This window comes from Rattus norvegicus, chromosome 16 (genome assembly GCF_021556685.1).
Source record: "Rattus norvegicus strain SHRSP/BbbUtx chromosome 16, alternate assembly SHRSP_T2T, whole genome shotgun sequence".
Lineage (NCBI taxonomy): Eukaryota > Metazoa > Chordata > Mammalia > Rodentia > Muridae > Rattus > Rattus norvegicus.
This window is the reverse complement of record NC_141549.1, coordinates 7,038,282-7,059,067: the sequence shown is the minus strand read 5'-3', so window position 1 is coordinate 7,059,067 and position 20,786 is coordinate 7,038,282. Positions and strand designations below refer to the sequence as shown.

Genomic DNA, 20,786 nt, shown 5'->3' with positions numbered 1-20,786 from the left:
TGGGTAGGTGGGTGGGTAGGTAGGTGGGTGGGTAGGTAGGTGGGTGGGTAGGTAGATACCCTTAAGCAGGTAGCTTAAACAGCAGCAATTTCTTTTCCCACAGCTCTGGTCAGAAAGCTGAAATGAAGGCATGCGCAGATTACTTCCTTCTTAGAAGAAAAGGCTCTCTGTGTCCCTTCCCTTGATCTGTGAATGTTATAGACAGAGGTCTTCTCTCTCTGCCTTCACTCCATCTACATCAGTGTCTATATTTCTCGTTCTTTTAAAAATATCTTTATTAGTTCTTTGAGAACTATGTATTGAGAGGTGGAGAATGGCCCGGTGGGTAAAACACTCATCAGTGCTCTCTTTGCCTTCAGATCGCTCGCAGTGATTTCTCCTGACAAAACAGCGACCAATAACCTAGTAGAAACCGTGGAGATGCTCGCTACTAGACGGGATCAGCTTGAGTGATCAGGATGTAGTAAAGAGATTAGTCTTTTCTCAGTGACTTAGCATCTTTGTAGCTCACAGATTTTATCTTTTATCATGCATTTATTTTAAAGTTATATAATGTTCTACTTCTCTCCCCCTCCCCTTTATTTTCCTTTCCTTCTCCCCATCTTTCTTGATAACCTTTCGAGCTAGTATTTTATACTTCTGACTAGCTGTTGAACCACTTGACTTTACTCTGGCCGTGTCTTGCATTATTAGAATGGCTTTGATGTCTAAAGCATACATTAATGCATGGCTGATTTTAGCAGAGTCCTTCACAGAACAGAGACCAGAAACACCTTGCCTTCAGTGAGTTTGCCCAGAGAGGCTCCAGGAGCTGAAGCAGTGCACATGCGCTGCTGTACCTGTGGCTCTTCTGTCATTCCTGTCGTTACTGCTGTTGTCTGTTTCCTTTGATAGGAACACAGCCAACTAACTACTGTTAGTGAAAACTCAATCATCCTGTATCATGTTTGTCAGTATGTAAATCACATACAATGTAATGCACAGGTGTAAGAAAGGGACTTTTTTCATTGGTGCCTGCAGATGTTTTTCATAAATTGGCCTTTACATCATCAGAAATTAAAACATTTGATTAGTGCTTTTAGAAGAATCATGGGATATTACAAAAGATAACTGTCTTTTAAAACAAAAGATAGTGATCAGAAGTTTAATATTCTATTGTTGAACAAGGCCTTTATTTTTGGCATTGTTACAAGTAGCAGTGTTAGACCCTCAGTTAACTTTTAATGGATTCTTTGTTGTAATCACTTGTTTCAATAAATTAATTTTTACTTATTTAACATGAAGAAGAAAAAAAGACTGTCAGAACAAGACAGGATGAATCAGGAGTTTTCTTTTGCATTTTCATCTCCTTAGCGTACCATTAAATTAGATTGTTTTCAGGTAGTTAGATATCTGATAACCCATATCCAAAAAAACAAAATACTTACAAATTACCCAGTTCCTGGTTCATTTTTATTGTTTGTACCTGGAGCCAAATTCCTGAAATATTTTCATGACCATCTCTTAACTTTTTTATTCTTTAGTATGTTTCATTTTTTGAGTAGTATCTATCATATATAGAAAATTGTAGAAACTTCAATAATAGAGAATAACAATGAAGACACAAACATACGCGCGCGCACACACACACACACACACACACACACACACACACACACACACACACACACACACACACACACACACACACACCAGCCTTCTGTGTGCCTGCCCAGTATTAAGTATACCCAGAAACCAACCAACCACTCAGGTCTCTACTCTTTTAAAGTCTTGTCATCCCTCTATGGTTTCAGTACTCATACTAATCAAGTATGGATATATAGACTTACCTCTTCCTATTTCTAGTGAAAGATAAAACATTATTTATAGTTAACTGCTTTTTACTTTTTATTTCTCAAAGCTATATCAGCACATGGAGAGCCATCTTGTATTTTGGTTTTTTTTTTGTTTTGTTTTTTTGTTTTTTCTTTCTTTTGTTTTGTTTTTGTTTTTGTTTTTTGGGTGACAGTCACAGTTCTGTTCTCGTCATTATTTCAAAGCTGACTTCTTAAAGATATTTATGAGACCTCAGTTTTTGCCTTTGTTGGCCCAGGCACTGTCTATCCCTTCTAGTTGTCTCTGTCTGCACCTTCATATCTATGTCTGCGCCTGTATATCTATGTGTGTGTGTGTATATATATATATATATATATATATATATATATATATATATATATATATATATATGGGCATAAGTACTTATGTAGAAAGAGCTGTATCAATTCTAGAGAATTGTGGGATTCCTCAGCAGGCAAATGAGAGACTGGAAGACCCCATTGTCCTTCATTAACTCAACAACATGAGCCTTTATAAAGAAAAGTGAACATTTCAAATGTTTCGACCTAGACTAAGACCGGTCTGACTTCACTGTGGCCAGGTTGTATGCCTTAGTCTTCTTGGCCTCCAGGGCCTGACAGCTAGTTGCCTAACTAGTACGCGAGTTTACTGTTGTCAGAGGTGCGCCTTATTGGTAAGCATGTGTGAGGTATGGACAAGGTCCTGGCTTAGATCCCTAGCACTGCGGAGAATTTTTTTTAATAAATACCCTACTCTCCTTGACCAGTTCTCTATTTGCTGTTCATTTCCTTCTGTCTCTTGAAAGCCCTCCCGTTGGCTCTTGATTCTGTCAATCTCTGTCAGTGTTGATGCCTGCAGAGAATTCAGGTGCTCTCAAACTTTTAATTGCTACATTCATTTTCTTCATTTTTTTATAGTCTTTTGTGTTCAGCACTTCTAAATCTACCATCAACGTTTGTGCTATATGTAATGGATTTATTACATGATAATTTTTGTACCAAAGTGTTATGAAGTCTGTTTTCTAGATGAGGATTGGGTGCAGAGGGGCCCAGCACTGTTTAGAAGGTGCCCCTGTACCTGTCAGTATTAGAGCTAACATAGCCATTGCACGTGACTACCCATCCCTGAACCTTCACACTAGACACAGAACGCTGTGAGCATTAGGAAGGAGGAATTTTAGTAATACTTGACTCTGGTTTGTGTACATAAGTATAAAACTACAGAAATTTATTAAGGATTATTCAACATACTTTTTTTGTTACCATCTAGGAAATTAGGAGTTGGGTTTGGGGCATAAATCTAGAGTGATGTATAGGACAGGACGTGGTGGCAGTTGAACAGAGCTGTTTCCTTTTGCTCTCAGCATGCTACTTTACAAGCCTCTTCTGTTTGCTTCACTTGTTTTTTTTTAACCTTATAATGTAATATTTTTATCTTACTGGATCTAATTATATTTTGTTGGTATTTTTATTCATTGACTTAATTTTTTTAAGTACATATATTTGATTTTTTAGGTAGGTTTATTTTCTTACATCTGTAAACATTGGATTCATTTTTGTATGGTAACCTATAGTATCAATGTGTTTTTAGTTATACCTGTACAATTACCTTTGTATTACTTTAAGACACTATACATTTTATTAGTAAAAAAAATGCAGTGAAGATTTTATGTCCGTACACAGTTCATCTTGGAATAATACTATGTTTGTTTCTTTTAAGTATTTGAGATTAACACTTTAAAGAGGGATTTGATTTTATTGTGAATATGCTCTGTATAAAGGTGGCCTTTCTAGCCTGACTATAAAATGCTGTTCATTTTCTTCTTATACAAAGAACTGATTCTTTTTGGAGAGTGATATCAACTTAAAAGAATAATTTTGTTTTATAACTTAAGGGTAATATATTGGAAGAAAATAAACAAGTAACTTCCCAATTGTTTTCCCCTTGGGACTACATAACTTTAGGTTTATTTAAGAATACTTTGTGTAAAATATTTCAATTAATTTTTTCTTCTTGTTGCAGGAGCTAGAGTTAATGCCAAAGACAGCAAATGGTTGACACCTTTACACAGAGCAGTTGCATCTTGTAGTGAGGTATGGCATTTCTCTTAGTAAATGTATATGAAGAAGCACTAAGTTGGTCTTCCTGGGTCCAACTTAAACCTGCCTTTAACAGAAGAAAAAAACTATTACAATCTAGACCAGTCATTTTACTTCAGAATTTGTACAAACTAAGCTAATTGTTGCATTTCTCCTTTTGTGTGTCAAATTCTTAAGAGAGTCTGAAGTAAATGAGTACACACCCTTATTTCTGCCCCTCCTTCACAAGAAAGTGTTTTTCTAACACATAATCCTCTTTGGGTCTTTTCTTTACTGGTTCATAATGCCCTATCCCAAAAGTCTCCTTAGCACAATGTCATCAGTATTATACAATGATTAATTTCAACATTGAAGTTGAATTTTAGGAATATTATTACTTTTAAGTGCATTTTTATGAATGGTGTATGTGTATTCTCATACATGTTTACATGTGTTTGGACACACAGATATGGGTGTGCTTGCATTTGTATGCACATGCATGTGAAGGCCCAAAGTTGACATCAGGTGTTTTTCTTGTTCATAGTCTATCCACTTTATTCTTTGAAACAGGGTCTTTTGCTGAACTTGACCAACTCAGGCTGGGCTAGCTGCCCTGGGCATCCCTGTTTCTGCTTCCAGCGTGCTGGGGTTGCAGACAGCTACTACACACCGACCTGGTTTGGCTTTTTTTTTTTTTTACAAGGGTTCTGAGGATCCAAACCTAGGTCTACACACTTGGACTTTATCAAACACTGCCATTTCTCCAGTCCATTGCAGTAGACTTAAAAGTATTACCTTGAAGAATGTGAGGTTTCTCACATGGATAAAAGACGTTTCCTATTTAGACTTGTATATTAAGATACCTGGTATTTGTCCTGGTTGGGTTGTGTTGGCTTTGTTCAAATTAGCACAAGCTAGTCATGTAAGAAGAGTGTTTTGTTTTGTTCTTTTGAGACAGGCTCTTAGTCCTTAATGTAGGCTAACAACAAACTCCTGATCCTCCTGCCTCATCTCATCCTCCCAAGGGTCAGGATGATGGTCTATTACCACATAGCCAGCTAGGTCTGGTTTGTTTGTTTGTTTATGTTTTTACCACATCTTGATGTTTTGCCTGTTGTATGTCTGTATACTACATACATGCCGTGTGCCCATGGATACCAAGGAGTGCCAGATTTCTGGAGTTACAGATGTTTGTAAGCTGCTTGTGAATTGGTCCCCAGGCCTTTGCAAGAGCAGCCAGCACTCTTAATTTCTCAGCTGTCTCTCCAGCCCCAGAAGAGAGAGATTTCATTGAGAAAATGGCACTGTTAAGGTTTTGGCTTGTAGGCAAGTCTGTGTGTGTGTGGGGGGGCGGGGGGTGTCTCGATTGATGATTAGCTGAGCAGGGTGGGCAGAGCAAGCCGGCAGTAAGCAGCACTCCTGCATGGCCTTAGTTTCCACTCTTGCCTCCAGCTTCCACTCTTGAGGTTCTGCTCCCACTTCTTTCATGATAAGCTATAAAATGAAATAAACCTTTCCTCACTAAGTTGCTTTTGGTCATGGTATTTTATCACAGCAGTAGAAACCCTAACTAAGACAGCATTCTTGAACAGGTCTGTGTATTTTCTCTAACTGTAATGGAATTGTAGGGTCATAGGCCTCCGTGTGTCTTTGGTCTACTCCCTGTCTTCTCAAATGTCAGTAGATTCCTGAGTACATCTTCAGTCTTTTTGCCAACCCTATTAAATACTCGCATTGTTTCCTATATTTCAAACAGTTCTAAATCATTCTTTATTTCAAAGACTAAAAATTGTGCCTATGCCCTAGTCTTTTATTTAGTAATCCTTGAAATCTTGTAACTTAATAGCTATTCACACTTTAATGTTATCTGTGTGTGTGTTAGTTATTTTATAGCAATCTTGAAAGAAGACAGCTGGGGTTGGGGATTTAGCTCAGTGGTACAGCACTTGCCTAGCAAGCGCAAGGCCCTGGGTTCGGTCCCCAGCTCCGGAAAAAAAAAAGAAAGAAAGAAAGAAAGAAAGAAAGAAAGAAAGAAAGAAAGAAAGAAAGAAAGAAAGAAAGAAGACAGATGGTCAGTTAGTTTCCTTTTCCTCCTAGAGAAGAGCACCCCCCAAGGGCAGTTTTCCAAGAGTTATTGCATGTCCTATAAGTAATAGGGTTTGAGTTCTTTATATATGCCCAAAAGTAAAAGCTGAGTCATATAGTCATTTAATTTTTTAAGAGCTCTCCAAAATAATTTCCATAATAGGAGTATTAATTTTCATCCCCATCAATAGTGAACGTGTTCCCCTTCCTTCATATCCTCCTAACCTTTGTTGACTGTGACAAGCAGAGCCAGTGAGCTGTGTGCTTGACAAGCATCTGTTGGGAGGGATGTCCTTCGTCTGTGTTAGATCTAGGAAGTTCCAGGAGCTCTTAAGAGCATCATCCAGCCTCTAGCTTAGACAGGCAGGCCTCTATGAACTCAGCAAGTGTGCAGGTAGTTTGTTCTAAGAGAGCCAGAGTCACACAGTAGGCTCAAAGTGTCTTTGCAGATGGGAATCAGCACAGTGGCTTGAAATGCCCTGAGCAGTAAGATCTGGAGGCCACTTCCAAAGTTCCATTTTCTGTATGGTTCGATTGGACATTAGCTTTGTACTGTCAGGACTCACAGCTTAGGGTTGGTTCATTAACGTATCAGAGAGCCTTATAGCTGGCTGTTTAATATCTCTTGCAAACATTACATTTAGATTTCAAGAGTTTTCTAGGAAACTATAGGTTTTTTAAGTCAAGAATCATTGCATCTATAATTAAACGTAGTTTGACTTCCTCCTTATTTTTATCCATCCCCTTTTTAGCTAAAACTTTGAGTACTGTATCAAATAAGAGGGGAGAATAGGAGTTCTCACGTCTTGTTTCCGACTTTAGAGGAAATGTTCTCAGTTTATCTCTATTAATATAATGTATTTTATAGTTTTGTTGTATATACTTTTATTATTTTGGTGTATATTCCATCTACCAATATCTCTAAAACTTTATTTTGAAGTCTGATGTATTTTGTCAAGTGCCTTTTACTGTCAAATCAAAATGATTATGTGGTTCCTGTCCTTAAGTTCATTATATGCTGTATTATATCTATTAGTTTATATACATGTGCCTTTCTGCAATGAAGCACACTTGCTCATAACAGAGTCTTCTTCATGTGTTCCTGAATTCCATTTGCAAGGATTTTGCTGAGAATTTTTATATCTGTTCATTAAAGAAACTGGTCAGTAACTTTCTTATTGTTGTTCTGTGTCTTTACCTGGTTTGAGAATCAGAATAATACTGAACTCATAGAATGAATTTTGGTAGTGCTCCTTCATTTTCTGATTTGTGGAACAAGTCTAGAGAAATTGGTATGAGATCTTTCTTGAAAGTTTGATAGAATTCAGCAGTTAATCCATCTGATCCTGGGCTTTTCTTTCCTTTTGACTGTGTAAACTTCTGTTTACATTGTTATATTTTCTAAGTTTAACTTTTTTAGGTAATAATCATTTTGAAATTTTCCTATTTCTTCTGGGTTATCTAGCTTCTTGGACTATACTTTTCCATAACACTCCCTAAAATCTATAGTTTGCTGGCATTTATTATAATGACACCCTTTGCATCTTGAATTTTGCTAACCTGTGTCTTCTCCCTTTTTCTTTTTGTTACATTGGCTAAGGATTTGTCTTTCTTACTAACTTTTTCAAGGAACCAATTCTTTAGTTGATTTTGTTTTGTTATTTAATATTTATTTCATTCATGCATTCCCTAATCTGTATTATTTCTTATCATCCACAGAGATATTTGCACTCCCATGATTATTGCTGCCTTATATACTATAGCAAGGAAATGAAGCCAGTCTAGTTGCTCATCAGTAGATGAGTGGTCAATTAAGATATGGTACAAATACAGTATTATTGAGCTTTAAAGAAAGAGAAATTAAAATTTGCAAGAAAATTGATGGACTTAGAATATATAATATTAATTGAGGCCAGATAGTTTCAAAAAAACTACATGTTTTTTCTCATGGACTCTGGCCTATAATTTATGTATTCTATATATTCATAAATAATGCATATAAGCAGATAAGGAATGTCTAAAGAGAACGAGAAAAGGTAAATATTAGGTGATAAGGAAGGGTGGAATGCAGATATAGATCACAAGATAGAAACAAATAAACTCATTGTTTTTCTAGTTTTAACTCCGATTTGGAGGGGGTGGCAGATAAATGCATAAAAATATTGAAGGTAAGACCCAGCGTTAAGTCCCACAGCTTCAGGGTGCAGAAGGTCGTGCACTGTGATCTGTAGACTTTGGGTCTGGTGGATTCTCTGTGTGATGGTGTTTATTCACAAGTTCTCCACAGTACATTTTTAATTAAAGTCTTCGTATTGAGATTCTGTTCTAGTGCTGTTGCTTTTTGTTTTTATACGTGGTTTCGTACTTACCAAACATGATTATCCCTGTGAGGAGAAAATTTGCTGTTTAATTATGAATATATTGCTTAATGTTGTCAGCATGCTAGATTCCGGGGAATCGTAACAAACTCCTATACTGTGGAAGTGTAGTGTGGGTTTTCTCATGTACTTCTAGGAGATGGATTTCTTGGAGCAGTAATTCTTAAGTTGCCTCAACACTAACATGTTAAATAGCATTACCATAAAAGAACTTTTATATATACTAATTTAATTAACCAGATCTAGTGAGTCTTTTCTACTTGGTAAAATATTGTGCATAATTCTTTGAAAGATGAGAAATGTCTTTTTAAAATTTCACATATTTAACATCAAAAAATAAATCTTAAAGCTCTTTAATGTATATAATTATATTTTGCTAATAAGAAGTATAAGCTATTAACACTTAATAAAACATGTTTTTTTTTGTCTGTACATTTTTATAGAAAGTGCTGTGCTTTTAGTAAGAAAAGAGAATGTTTTATCAAGATAATATCTTTTTATGGCTCTAAGTACTATCTTTAAGTTCAAAATATTTTCTTAAATTTTCATTATTTATAGTGAGCTCTTTCATAACTTTGATTTTCTCCATATGTGTACATTTTTATAAACTTCTCAGAGTATTTAATCCTCTCGTTTGTGTATTAGGAAGCAGTTCAGATACTTTTGAAGCATTCTGCTGACGTTAATGCTCGAGATAAGAACTGGCAGACCCCGTTACATATCGCCGCTGCCAATAAAGCTGTGAAGTGCGCCGAGTCTTTGGTCCCTCTTCTGAGCAATGTGAACGTGTCAGACCGGGCAGGGAGAACCGCATTACACCATGCCGCTTTCAGTGGGCATGGTGAGGTAGGTGCCTCCAATTACAGACTGATTGTCTGTCTTCTAGCCTCTAATTAGTAATGAGTTTGCCTTCCTTTAATTCATTCATTTCACAGGAAAAGCAAAAAATGCTCCTGATACTGCCCTTAGCAAGCTTCCTAGCTTTTTTCTTTTTCAGTGATGTAAGGGGTCCCAAATTAAAAGATTTATTTTGTATGTACTACACACGCATACACTAGAATTCCATAATGACCTAGAATGAGCAGACTGTCAGCTAGCTGTAGGATAACATAGAGATAGTCTGTCATTGTCAAGAGAGCACAGAGTGACAGCAGTTTCCTTGTTCTTTCAGAAGGAAGAATAATAGCACAGAAAGGCAATGTTTGGCAACTCTGCTTTCTTTTAAGATAATTTCTTAGTGACAACTATCAAAGAAAGCAGATTAAGAAAATTAGCCATCCCAATGCTGGGGAGATGACTGAGCCCTTGAAGTACTTTCTGTGCAAGCACAAGGACCTGAGTTCAGATCTCCAGCACCCATGTAGAAAGCCAGAGGTGCTGGTGTGCACCTGTAATCCCAGCATAGGGGGCTGAGACAGCCAGAGCTCTCCAAGCTGTTGATTAACCTTCCTAGCCAAAGTGGTGCATTCCAGGTGAGAGACTCTATCTCAAAGTAAGGTGGAAGGACCAATATCTGGCCCCCACATGCACGTGCGTGTGCACGCGCGCACACACACACACACACACACACACACACACACACACACACACACAAGTTTTCATGACACACAAAACGTGCAGTTGTCTTTCATCAGGCATTGGCAAGCCCAGTTGAACCAGACTTAGAAGAACCTTCATCCAGCCCCTCCCCCCACCCCCGCCTGCCTTTTCTTTTTTTTCTTCTTGTATCGTTGTTATGTTCCAAACTCTTAAACCTTGGCCTGCTCTAAGCAGTGGAAACAACAGTGTACCCAGATCCTAGTCCTTCATTTTGAAGACACAAAATCACAGTTTTCAAATGGCAGTCTCAGGATTGTGCAGCTGGAAGCCTAGTGACCTAATTGTTTTCACACTGCAGTGCTCTAAATCCTTGCATCAACTGTAGCACACAAAGTAGAGAAACAATTATAAATACAATGTTAGTATTAATTCATTATGAGCTAAGTAGACTTTGTAATAGTTTGTTTTAAATGTGATAGATCTGCCATGGATGATTAAATTAAATTTCAGACATTACTGGTATGAGACAGTTACATTCTAATAACACTTTAGGTGTAAATAACAATACAACTTCTATTTAATTATTCAAACTTTAGAATTTCAAGATCTGTACCTGCTTAGATGTTCTTAAAATACTGAGTAGTTGCAAAGTGGCATCTTAGAAAAGACTGCAGCCTGATTTCAGTAACACAGCGAACCAACCCTCCCATGTTACCATACTATATATTATAATATGTTATCATAACTATCTTCAACTAAAGCAATTCAGTGTGAAAAAATCAAGTTAAATAATCACAAGGCGTGTTTATGAATAGTTCTAATTCTCAATCTCAGTGAAACTATTCACTTTTATTCCAGATGGTCAAGCTACTCTTGTCCAGAGGTGCCAATATTAATGCTTTTGACAAAAAAGATAGGCGTGCGATCCATTGGGCAGCATATATGGGTACGTACTTTTAAAATTTACTTTTGACAGTATATTTAGGGGAAATAATGCACTTTGAGGTTTTGCATTTTTAATATCACTGAGTTGTACAGTGTCTGACATTGCTACCCAAGCAGAACAGGCAGAGATGTGCCACAGCAGATCTAGGTTTAGCTTAAGAAAACTTAGAAGAGACGTGACAGTTGGTGGCCTGGGATGTTTATCTTATGGCAGGTATTTACTCAAAGCTCATTCTCATATCCATCCTTTTACTGGATTATTAAGGTATAAGTTGTGAAGATGTGTTGTAAAGCTGAAGTGATACTGTGTTTGCTTTGCATGGACAAGGCCTTGAGTTCAATCTCTGTCACTGCAAAAAAAACGCCTAAATCATACTATGAGCTGATAGACCGGGGGGTGGGGGGGATTCGTGTGCTCACATATACACATGTATATACTTAGACAGACTAGCCAGAGAGCCCCAGAAACCTGCTTGTTTCCAGCTCCGCAGCACTGGGATTATAAGTGCACACTCCCATCCCTAAGGGTACCTACCATTTTAGTCACATACTCTACTTTCAGGGCCAAAACCTGATGTGATGTTTAGTGCCAAAAATATGTGCCTCTTCTTATATAAGGAACATTTTTCTGTTAATTGAAGTTTACCTGAAGTTAGCCTGAAGGAGTTCTGTTTGATTCTAAAGTCCCTCGCTTTGGAGTTTTATATCCTTAAGTCTTTGAAGACTTTTCTGAGTAGCTATTGTAGGTTATTCATTGGGACAGTTTAGAAACTATGTATGTGATTTTAAACAACACATTTTGTGTTAAAAAGGTGTGCACAGAAAGTGGAGTATAGTTGGCCTTTCACTTTGAAGGAGTTAGGTTTGACCTAACAGACTATTTTCATGAAATGAAGGCCAGAATAATATTGTTTGAAGTTGAGCTTCTGAAATAGTCAAGTGTGTGGACTCCACCGTGGCCTGGTTGTCCTTGGTACAATTGGTTATGATTAAAAAGGAATTCTTTGTTTTGAAGATAGCAGTACATTCTTGGTTTATCTTTTGTTGCTATAACAGAATATCCAAGGTTAGGTAATTTATCCTGAGTAGAATTTATTTTTAAAATTTTGGAGCTTTGGAAGTCCAAGTGGAGATTATCCTCTGGTCAGTGCCTTCCCTCCGGCTGTGTCATGACCTGACCTGACAGAAGACATCATCACAGGGTAGAAGAGAAAGAAAGATAGAGGAACAAAATCTAGTCAAGGTTAAAACTAGAAGTAAATTGTATGGTTTTTAGTTATTTTCTCTACCAATATTTTTCAAAGATATTCTGAATTCTTAGATGTTTTTCAATTGTCTTGAATTACAGCATGAATTATTAGTCATCATGCATTAGAAAATTAATGTGCTATTTTATATTTCTTAAAAGGTATTCAGGATATATTTAATTATTTCTGTGTGCTGATGGGTTTCTTTGTTTTTTTATGTATTTTCAGGTCACATTGAAGTAGTGAAATTACTTGTATCTCATGGAGCTGAAGTGACGTGTAAGGATAAGAAGTCTTACACACCTCTTCATGCAGCAGCCTCTAGTGGGATGATCAGTGTAGTCAAGTACCTTCTAGATCTTGGAGTTGATGTAGGTATACAGGCTGAGCAGTGTAAACTAGTGTGTTGTGTGTCTCTGTTACTCTGTTTTCAGGACCTAGGTCTGGAAGGTGACAGTGAGATCTCTCTTCATCTCCACGTCACTAGCTGGCACACTGAGATCAGTGTCTGTGTCTCAGTGAGGACTACTCTCCTGGGATGAAACACCATGACCAAAGCAGTTTGGGAGAAAAGAGTTTATTTGGCTTAAGCTTCTACAGCACTCTTCATCATCAAAGGAGGGAGGTCAGGACAGGATCTTGGAGGCAGGAGCTGATGCAGAAGCCATGGAGGAGTGCTGCTCACTGGCTTCTCCTCATGGCTTGCCCATCTCACTTTCTCTAGATCCCAGGGTTGGCATCGCTCACAATGGACTGGGCCCTGTACGTGAGTCACTGATTAAGACAGTGAACTGTAGGTTTGTCTACAGCCCAGTTATAGAGGCCGTTTCTCAGTTGAAGTTGCCTCCTTGAAGATGACTCTAGATTGCATCAAGGTGACATAAAACTAGCCAGCATGATAGATAATTAGACACACTCTGTAAAGAGTTAAAACCCATTCCAAAGATGAGTGATTTGCCTAAAGTTTTTCTTTTCAGTTCCTGGAGCTCTGTTTCTTTCAATTCTCAGGGTGTTGACAAGTTAGCTGTGTCATTATCAGTTTTCTGAGCCAGTAAGTCTAACATTATTTTAAACGACTATAGCATTATGGGATACTGGCAAAAGCAAGAGAGGAAGACAACAAAATGTATTATAATAAATATGTATGTACTATAAACACTATATAGTACTAACATTCTTTTTGGCTAAGAAGGGATGGTAATCTCTTGGTATATATTTGATCCCTGAATAAAAATCCATCAAGGTTTTATGTATTATTCTTTAAAAAATATGTCCTTTACTCCCACTTGTCGTAGAGTTACTCCTTTGGTTTTGGGGACTGTATAGCCCAAGTTGGCCTCAAATTTGAAATCCTGCTATTTCAATTTGCAAGTGCTTGGGTAATGAGTGTATGCCACCGTCCCTGCTTGTAGGAACATGTGGATCAAACTTACTGGTTTTTCAAAGGAGTAGATAAGGAGAAAGGAGAGAACAAAGAAGGAGAGACAATTAAGTCTTAATTGCAAAAGCTGTTAAAAGTATGTGACGCTAGTTAGACAAGACATGACAGGGCCGTGAGAGACACTTTATCAAAAACAAGGAGGACACTGAAAATGTGGGCATTAGAAGAAGTTGCAAAACACCCAAACATATTGTTGAGTGGGACCCAGAGAAGTCCTACAAGAAGGCTACAAGATTCATTTTGTTAGCAGTTCTTATTGTTCTCTTTCAACCAATTAGTATAATGGCCTTAAAGGATCTCTGAAGTAGATGAACAAGGTATTCTTGCCTCCACTTATGTATAGTGAATTCTCTCTTAGCTCAAAGACTTTTGAAAATATATTGTTTTTTATTTTCTTTAAATAGCTCTCGTGGAGCAGTTTAACATTGTACGTGTGAAGCACATTGTCTACATGTGTGTAGCCCATTTAAACCAGACTGCTTGTTGTTGGGTCTGTTACTGTAAAAATAACAACCACAACCTTAGCATTATAAAGCCTCATCCTGTGCCCATCCCTCTGTCTGGAACTAATAATGTGAATTCCTTCACACTCATATTTCCCATAGATGAATGAACCAAATGCCTATGGAAACACACCTCTTCACGTGGCCTGTTACAACGGACAGGATGTTGTTGTAAATGAGCTCATAGACTGCGGTGCTAATGTGAATCAGAAGAATGAGAGAGGGTTCACTCCTCTGCACTTTGCTGCTGCATCAACGCATGGAGCGCTGTGTTTAGAACTTCTGGTTGGCAATGGGGCCGACGTCAATATGAAGGTATGAAGCAGTTAGAATGCATGCTTTACATATGTAGTTAACGTATGTAGAACAGCATTCATACCGTACCCTCCAGAATTATAAAGGCTCGACTAGTAAACTTAGGAACATAGATGAGGCCAGCTGTGGTGCTACACGCCTTTAACCCCAGCACACTGGAGGCAGAGGCAGGCAGAGCTACACAGTGAGACCCTGTCTGTACTGTCAACTCCCAGTATACATCCCTCCCATGGATACATTTTTAAAATATTATGTTGAATCAGAGAAAGAATTTTATACATTTCCCCTCTATGTAAGATTCTAGAACAGATGGAATTCTGTTTATTTGGAGTTCCAGAATTTATAGTTGGGGGAAATAACAGATCAGTTGTTGCCCATGAGAAGGAAGGGAAGGTCACCTGGGCAAGGGGCATGAGGAGACCTTACAGGGTAACGGGGCTGCTTTGTACTTTGGCAAGGGTTTGTGTACTGTAGATATTCACTCGTGAAAACCCACCAGGGGTGCTTTTAAGATCAGTGCCCTTCATTATCTGTAAACGCTGTTTTAGGAAGGAGACTCTAGATATTGAATAGTGATAGATCCTGATTGTCACACAGTGATAACACTTGTGACTACCTCTAAAGCATCAAATAATTATATTGATAATGTGATAGAAAACATGGAGTAAAGTTTTAGTGCAGAATCCAGATGGTATGTCTGTGGATATTCATGCTGTGAGACTTTTTGAAATTGTTCTTTTCTGAAATTTCTGTTACAAGATTTTTTCGTGGTGTTAGAATAGAAACATCGGTGTCTTTTACACATAAAGATTAGTCACTTGGCTTTTCATAATTGCTTTCAGGAGTAACGTAAGCATTTTAGAAATACGTTAAAATTCAGGAGTCAAAATAAATTTATTTTCACTGTAAATCTGTGAGAAACACAAGTAACCAAGATTTCAGGCATTATTATTTTATAGTACATAGTCATTTTTCATTGTTAAAAGGTATTTTCACTGTTTGCTTGTTTCTGAGGAACAATACCCAGTGTTCTCTGGCCACGGTGTATGCACATTCACATTCACATTCACACAAGCACATACAGAAATAGACATTTATAGATAAGCAGTTTTGCATACACTTGTAACCCTAACACTTGGAAGCTAAGGCAGGAGGAGGAGGATTTTTGAGGCTACCCTAAAGTATATTGCAATACCATGTCTCAATTAGAAGCAAAGCATACTGTGTGTATATATGTATGTATGTATTATGTATGTATGTATGTATATCTATAATTAACCTATTCCCTATGTTTCATGGAAATAATGAAGGCTTACTCCATTACTTTTCAGCTATATGCTGCTGTATTTAAAGGATAAAGATTAGATTTTAAAGATAACAATTTATACACTAACATTTAGGCATGGATATTTTATGCAACTTAATAATAAGTCACTTGGTTCATGTCCGTGTCTCTGATTGTTTCTGTTTGTCTTAGGAAATTTAAATTGAGAATTTATTCTCTAAGAGGTTGAACTTATAAAATGGTCAAAATAGTGGACATAATGTCCTTAATGGTTTATAAAATTCAGTACTGGCTTTTGTACATCACATGAGGACATTTCATTAGTTGGCAAAAGGAATGTCTTAGTGACTGAGCAGATTTGAAGGCAGCAGCCTACATTAGAGACCATAAAACTTGCCACGGTTTGTGATAGCCCTTTCAGTCCAGGGGTCTGAGCTATATTGGAGCTAAATTCCATTGAAGCATGTGTCTTGAGTTGATGATTTCTGAAATGCCATGTACCTCTGAAATTGTACAAAAAATATTGATAGCTCTAGGTTTTCAACCAACACGAAGGCTCAGTGCCCACTCCCTCTCTCTGTGCTGGCCAGTCTTTTACCTTACACACTAGAGTTATCTGAAAGAAAGGAACCTCACTGGGGAAAATGCCTCCATAAGATCCAGCTGCAAGTTAAGTCATTTATTTTCTTGATTTCTTTCTTTCTTTTTCTTTTTGCTTTGTTTTGTTTTGTTCTTGTTTTTTAAGACAGGGTTTCTCTGTGTAGCTCTGACTGCCCTGGAAGTCATTTTATAGACCGAGCTAGCCTCAGACTCTCAGATCCACCAGCCTCTACCTCCCTGGTGCTGGGTTTAAACATACAGCAGGCTTTTATTTTATTTATTATTGATGGATAGTTTCATCCCTGGCTGGTGACCCCTGGTTCTCCAAGAGAGCAGGCTGAGCAGGCTGTAGAGAACGAGCCAGTCAGTAGCACCCGCCATGGCCTCGAATCAGCTCCTGCCTCCAGGCCCCTGCCCATTGGAGAGCTTGTCCTGACGTCCTTCAGTGGTGGACAGCGATATGGAAGTGTAAGCCAAATAAACCCTTTCCTCCCCAAGTTGTTTTCATCTTGGTGCATCATCACAGTAATAGTAGTCCTGACTGAGAGTGTTTCCCTCACTGTTTTTGGAGACAGACTCTCATGTCGCCCAGACCGGCTTTTTAAATTGCTATATGCTGAGGTTGGCCTTCCTCTGCATCCTACGTGCTAGGATTATTTATAGGTGAGTATAGCCTCAGTGCCTGACTGTCTTTATTTTGAGACAGCTTCTTACTGAATACCCTAGCTGGCCTCAGACTCATTGGTCTTTCTGTTCATCTTCCTGAGTGCTGAGATGGTGAACAAGACCAACTCTTCTGTTCTTAAGAGCAGATTTTTCTTCCACACCTGTCTGTTAGTCTACTTAGCCGCAATGCCAGTGGCCAGTGGCCAGTGGCCAATATTCCATAACCTCCCTGATCTTGCAAAAGTTTTATGCAAAGAGATTCAGATCATTTAATTCCCACTTTGTAAAATGTTTATGAAAATCTTTTAATCTCTCCCATTCGGTAAAACTTTTGTCTACACAAAGTTCTTGCTACTTTTCTGGAACCTTCTAACCTCAGTTCCTTCATTTCTGTGCAGCAGTTCTTTTAAAACTAACCCCCTAACCCCCCAAAAAGGTGTTACACTCCTTTAATTCCAGCACTCAGGAGGCAGAAGAAGCAGTCAGATCTCTGCATCTTTTGGGGCCAGCTTGGTCTACAGAATAAGCTCCAGGACCACCAGGGCTCCACAAAGAAACCCTACCCTGTCTCAGACAACAGAAGGAATTTTTTATGCTGTGGTAGCACTTGGAAGGCAGAGGCAGGTGGATCTCTGAGAGTTTTGAGACCAAGAGTGAGTTCCAGGACAGCCACACTAGATTTTGAGACCCTGTCTCAAGAAGGAAGATTGGTGGGTGGGTGGGTGGGTGGGTGGGTGGATGGATGGATGGATGGATGGATGGATGGATGGATGGATGGATGGATGGATGGATGGATAATAAATAAAAGAATGAATGTTTTAACCAGACAAAGTCTGTCACACTGAGGTTCAAGCACAGAGCTGCTGTAAATGTGAGTCGTGTCGCTGTTGCTGGTTTGAGAACAATTATTAGAATGTAGGTGACCTGCCTTTTACTTGCTGGCAAGATGGCTCAGCACATCAGGTACCACCACGCCTTACGACCTAACTTTATCTCTGGAGCCCACATAATAGAAGAAGAGGTAACTCGTGCAGGTTGTCTTGTGGCCTCCACTTGTGCACCATGACATTAGCGTATGTGTAAGAAATAAATAATACATACATAGATGTAAAAAGTAACTTCTATCTTGACTCTTATTTGATTTTAGATAGTTAAAGACAATTATTTTTCTCTAAAGAGAAATAAATGTACTTCCCTAGTGTTAAGGCATATCTTTCAACTGGTAGTCTTCTTCCTTCGTATATTACTTTGTATGTACACCTTCTGTAATCATTATGCAGGAAATGAATATATCTTCATTTTCTCTGTGAGCCTATAGAGGTCCATCTCATTAGCTAGAAGACAAAGCAGACTTTAATCTCGGGCTCTGTGTTTCCTCGCTTATAAAATAGAATAGTCTAATTGTGTATATGCTTTATTGTATTTATCCACTCAGAGTGTGCAGTGCATGCGTGTGTATCAGAGGATTAGGTTCTCCTCCTAGTGTTTGCCCAGGGACCAAACATAAGTCATCAGGTTTAGCAATGAGCTACTAGACCACCTCTCTGGCCTGAAAATAATAGTATCTACCTGAGGGTTGTGAGTATTAAATGACCGTCATATATGAACTATTTTGAAATTATACATAAAATGTGTTTATTATACCTAAAAATGTTAACTGAAGTCTTATCTATCAAATTTCACTATATTATGAATCCTGTTTATATTTTTATTTGCTTTGTTTTTTGTCTACAAAAATGCCTGTTAATAAAATTAACACTGAATTAAAATCATACTGAACATTTTTGAAAACGTGAGACTAGAATGCTTTTGTTAAATATCTTTGTGCTTTTTTTCCTCTTGGTTAAAGAAGTAGAATACAAAATAAAATAACAAGTATAGGTATGTTATATAAGTGGTTTACAAAGGTGGTAATATTTAGACTGCAACAGACCTGTAATATCCTCATTTTCAGTTTGAAGAAGTAAAGGCTCAAAATTGTTAGGCAGCTCGTCCACACCCATGCCCTGCTTCTGAGTCCACGTGCATATATGACTCTCCTTTTCCTCCAGTGCCTTCAGAGCCTAGAAATCCCTAAAGAAGTAAGCTGGGCAAGGCAGTGCAGCCTTTGATGTCAGCACTCGGGAGGCCCAGCTGGGAGGATCACAAGCTCAGAGTAGTGAGTCTAAGGTGACTGTGTCCCAAAACAAGCTAGGACAATTATAGAATCAAATACCTTGGTAACCATTCATGTCTCTGTACCATGAAAAGCTTTACAGGGTTAGTACAGACTTAGAACGTTTATCACCGTGCATGTGCAGAGTGCTGAAGGGTTAGAGATGCAAAGCGGTTTCTCCTTGTGTAGTTGACTCACCAGATTTTAGAGATTAAAAAAAAAAACCAACCATCATTTAACTAGAAGGAAAATAATAATATCACATCACTCTAGCATTATTTTGCATTTGAAATTGCTTCTGAATTATAGAAAAGTACAGCCAGCCAGACTGATTACCTTATATAATTCAAGAAAATAGCTAACAATGTTGATACAAATAATTGCAAACAAATTAAGATGTATTATTTAAAATAACTTAAAGTGACCTAAGGTGGGAGATACAAGGTAGAAGGTGACACTTGGGAAGCACATCTTGTGTGACTGTAGCACTGGGGTTATAGTGCCCTCGGGTGAACCACTTAATAGCCTACGTTGTTATTGTCCCACCTGTAGGATAAAAATCTTAAAGTTCTACTTTACAGTTCCACACAGGACTGCATAAGTAGTAAACATGGGGAGTTTTCCATGTTTTTTATTTGATATACACACTAAAAAAATACGAAGCCAGTCTATGGCTGGTTTATCTTCATAAGACTTGCTTCTTGTGTAATATTTATAAATTTATATAAGAAAATACCTAAAGTTCAACTAAGGAATGCATATTCTGGGTCTAGCATAGTCATCGAACAGTTTTTCTTTGTTGCGTTATTTCAGAGTAAAGATGGGAAGACCCCCCTACATATGACTGCCCTCCACGGCAGATTCTCCAGATCGCAAACCATCATCCAGAGTGGTAAAAAGTATTTCTGTTTGTTTCTTTTATTTCTTCACTGTAGTTTGGGGGTTTTTTGTTGTTATTTGTTTGTTTGTTTAGTTGATTGGTTTTGTTTTTTGTTTTTTTTTTAACCCACAGAGTGAATGTCACTGTGGAATTGCCATAGCAGTGTGTATACAGTTAAGATTTTGTTTCAAATTTCTGGAAAATCAGCACAGGATAAAAGACTATGAATATATGCCATTCAGATATTTCCATTCTGAATTATTAATTTCATTTCTTTCTCTTTTGAGGGAATAGGAGGGAGGAATCTCCCTGTATAGCTTACAAGGAAGCTCCCTGGCCTTGAATTCACAGGCCTCTTACCACATGTACCACCGTACCCAACTACAAATTCTATGCATATTTAGTGTCAGCCTTTTCTTTCCTCAGTCTTGCTAATTGGGAACTTCCTTCCCACATGCAGTGTATGTTAGCATGAGCTCTGCTACACTTCACTTCCCCCGTGTGAATGCTTTTTGAACTCTTCTTAGGTGTTCAGTTTTTTTCTGCACCGTATTCTCTCATGTTTGAATTAGTACTAGACAAACTACACTTTTTTTTTTTTTTTTTTTTTTTTGGTTCTTTTTTTCGGAGCTGGGGACCGAACCCAGGGCCTTGCGCTTCCTAGGTAAGCGCTCTACCACTGAGCTAAATCCCCAGCCCCCAAACTACACTTTTAAATCATTGTATGGCTGCTAATGTGAATCTGTTTTTCAGACCACATTCCAAAGGACTGTTAATAGTCCTTAGGATGTTTTGTTGTTCTTTTTTGGTTTTTATTTTATATACGTGAATAT

General features: G+C 37.9%; 1 protein-coding gene across 18 annotated transcripts in view; it reads left to right on the top strand.

Moving 5' to 3' along the window:
* Ankrd28 (ankyrin repeat domain 28) overlaps positions 1-20,786 on the top strand; it is a 132,144-nt gene that overhangs the window by 72,437 nt on the left and 38,921 nt on the right. For 12 of the 18 annotated variants that reach the window (XR_015639398.1, XR_015639397.1, XR_015639400.1 and 9 more), the window contains 6 exon segments: positions 3,859-3,929; positions 9,023-9,223; positions 10,775-10,862; positions 12,337-12,479; positions 14,155-14,367; positions 19,887-19,965. Coding sequence is in view for 10 of the 18 variants with exons in the window: in NM_001427331.1 (NP_001414260.1) it covers positions 3,859-3,929; positions 9,023-9,223; positions 10,775-10,862; positions 12,337-12,479; positions 14,155-14,367; positions 19,887-19,965 (795 nt within the window). In the remaining 8 variants the exon portion in view is untranslated. 18 annotated transcript variants of the gene reach the window in all.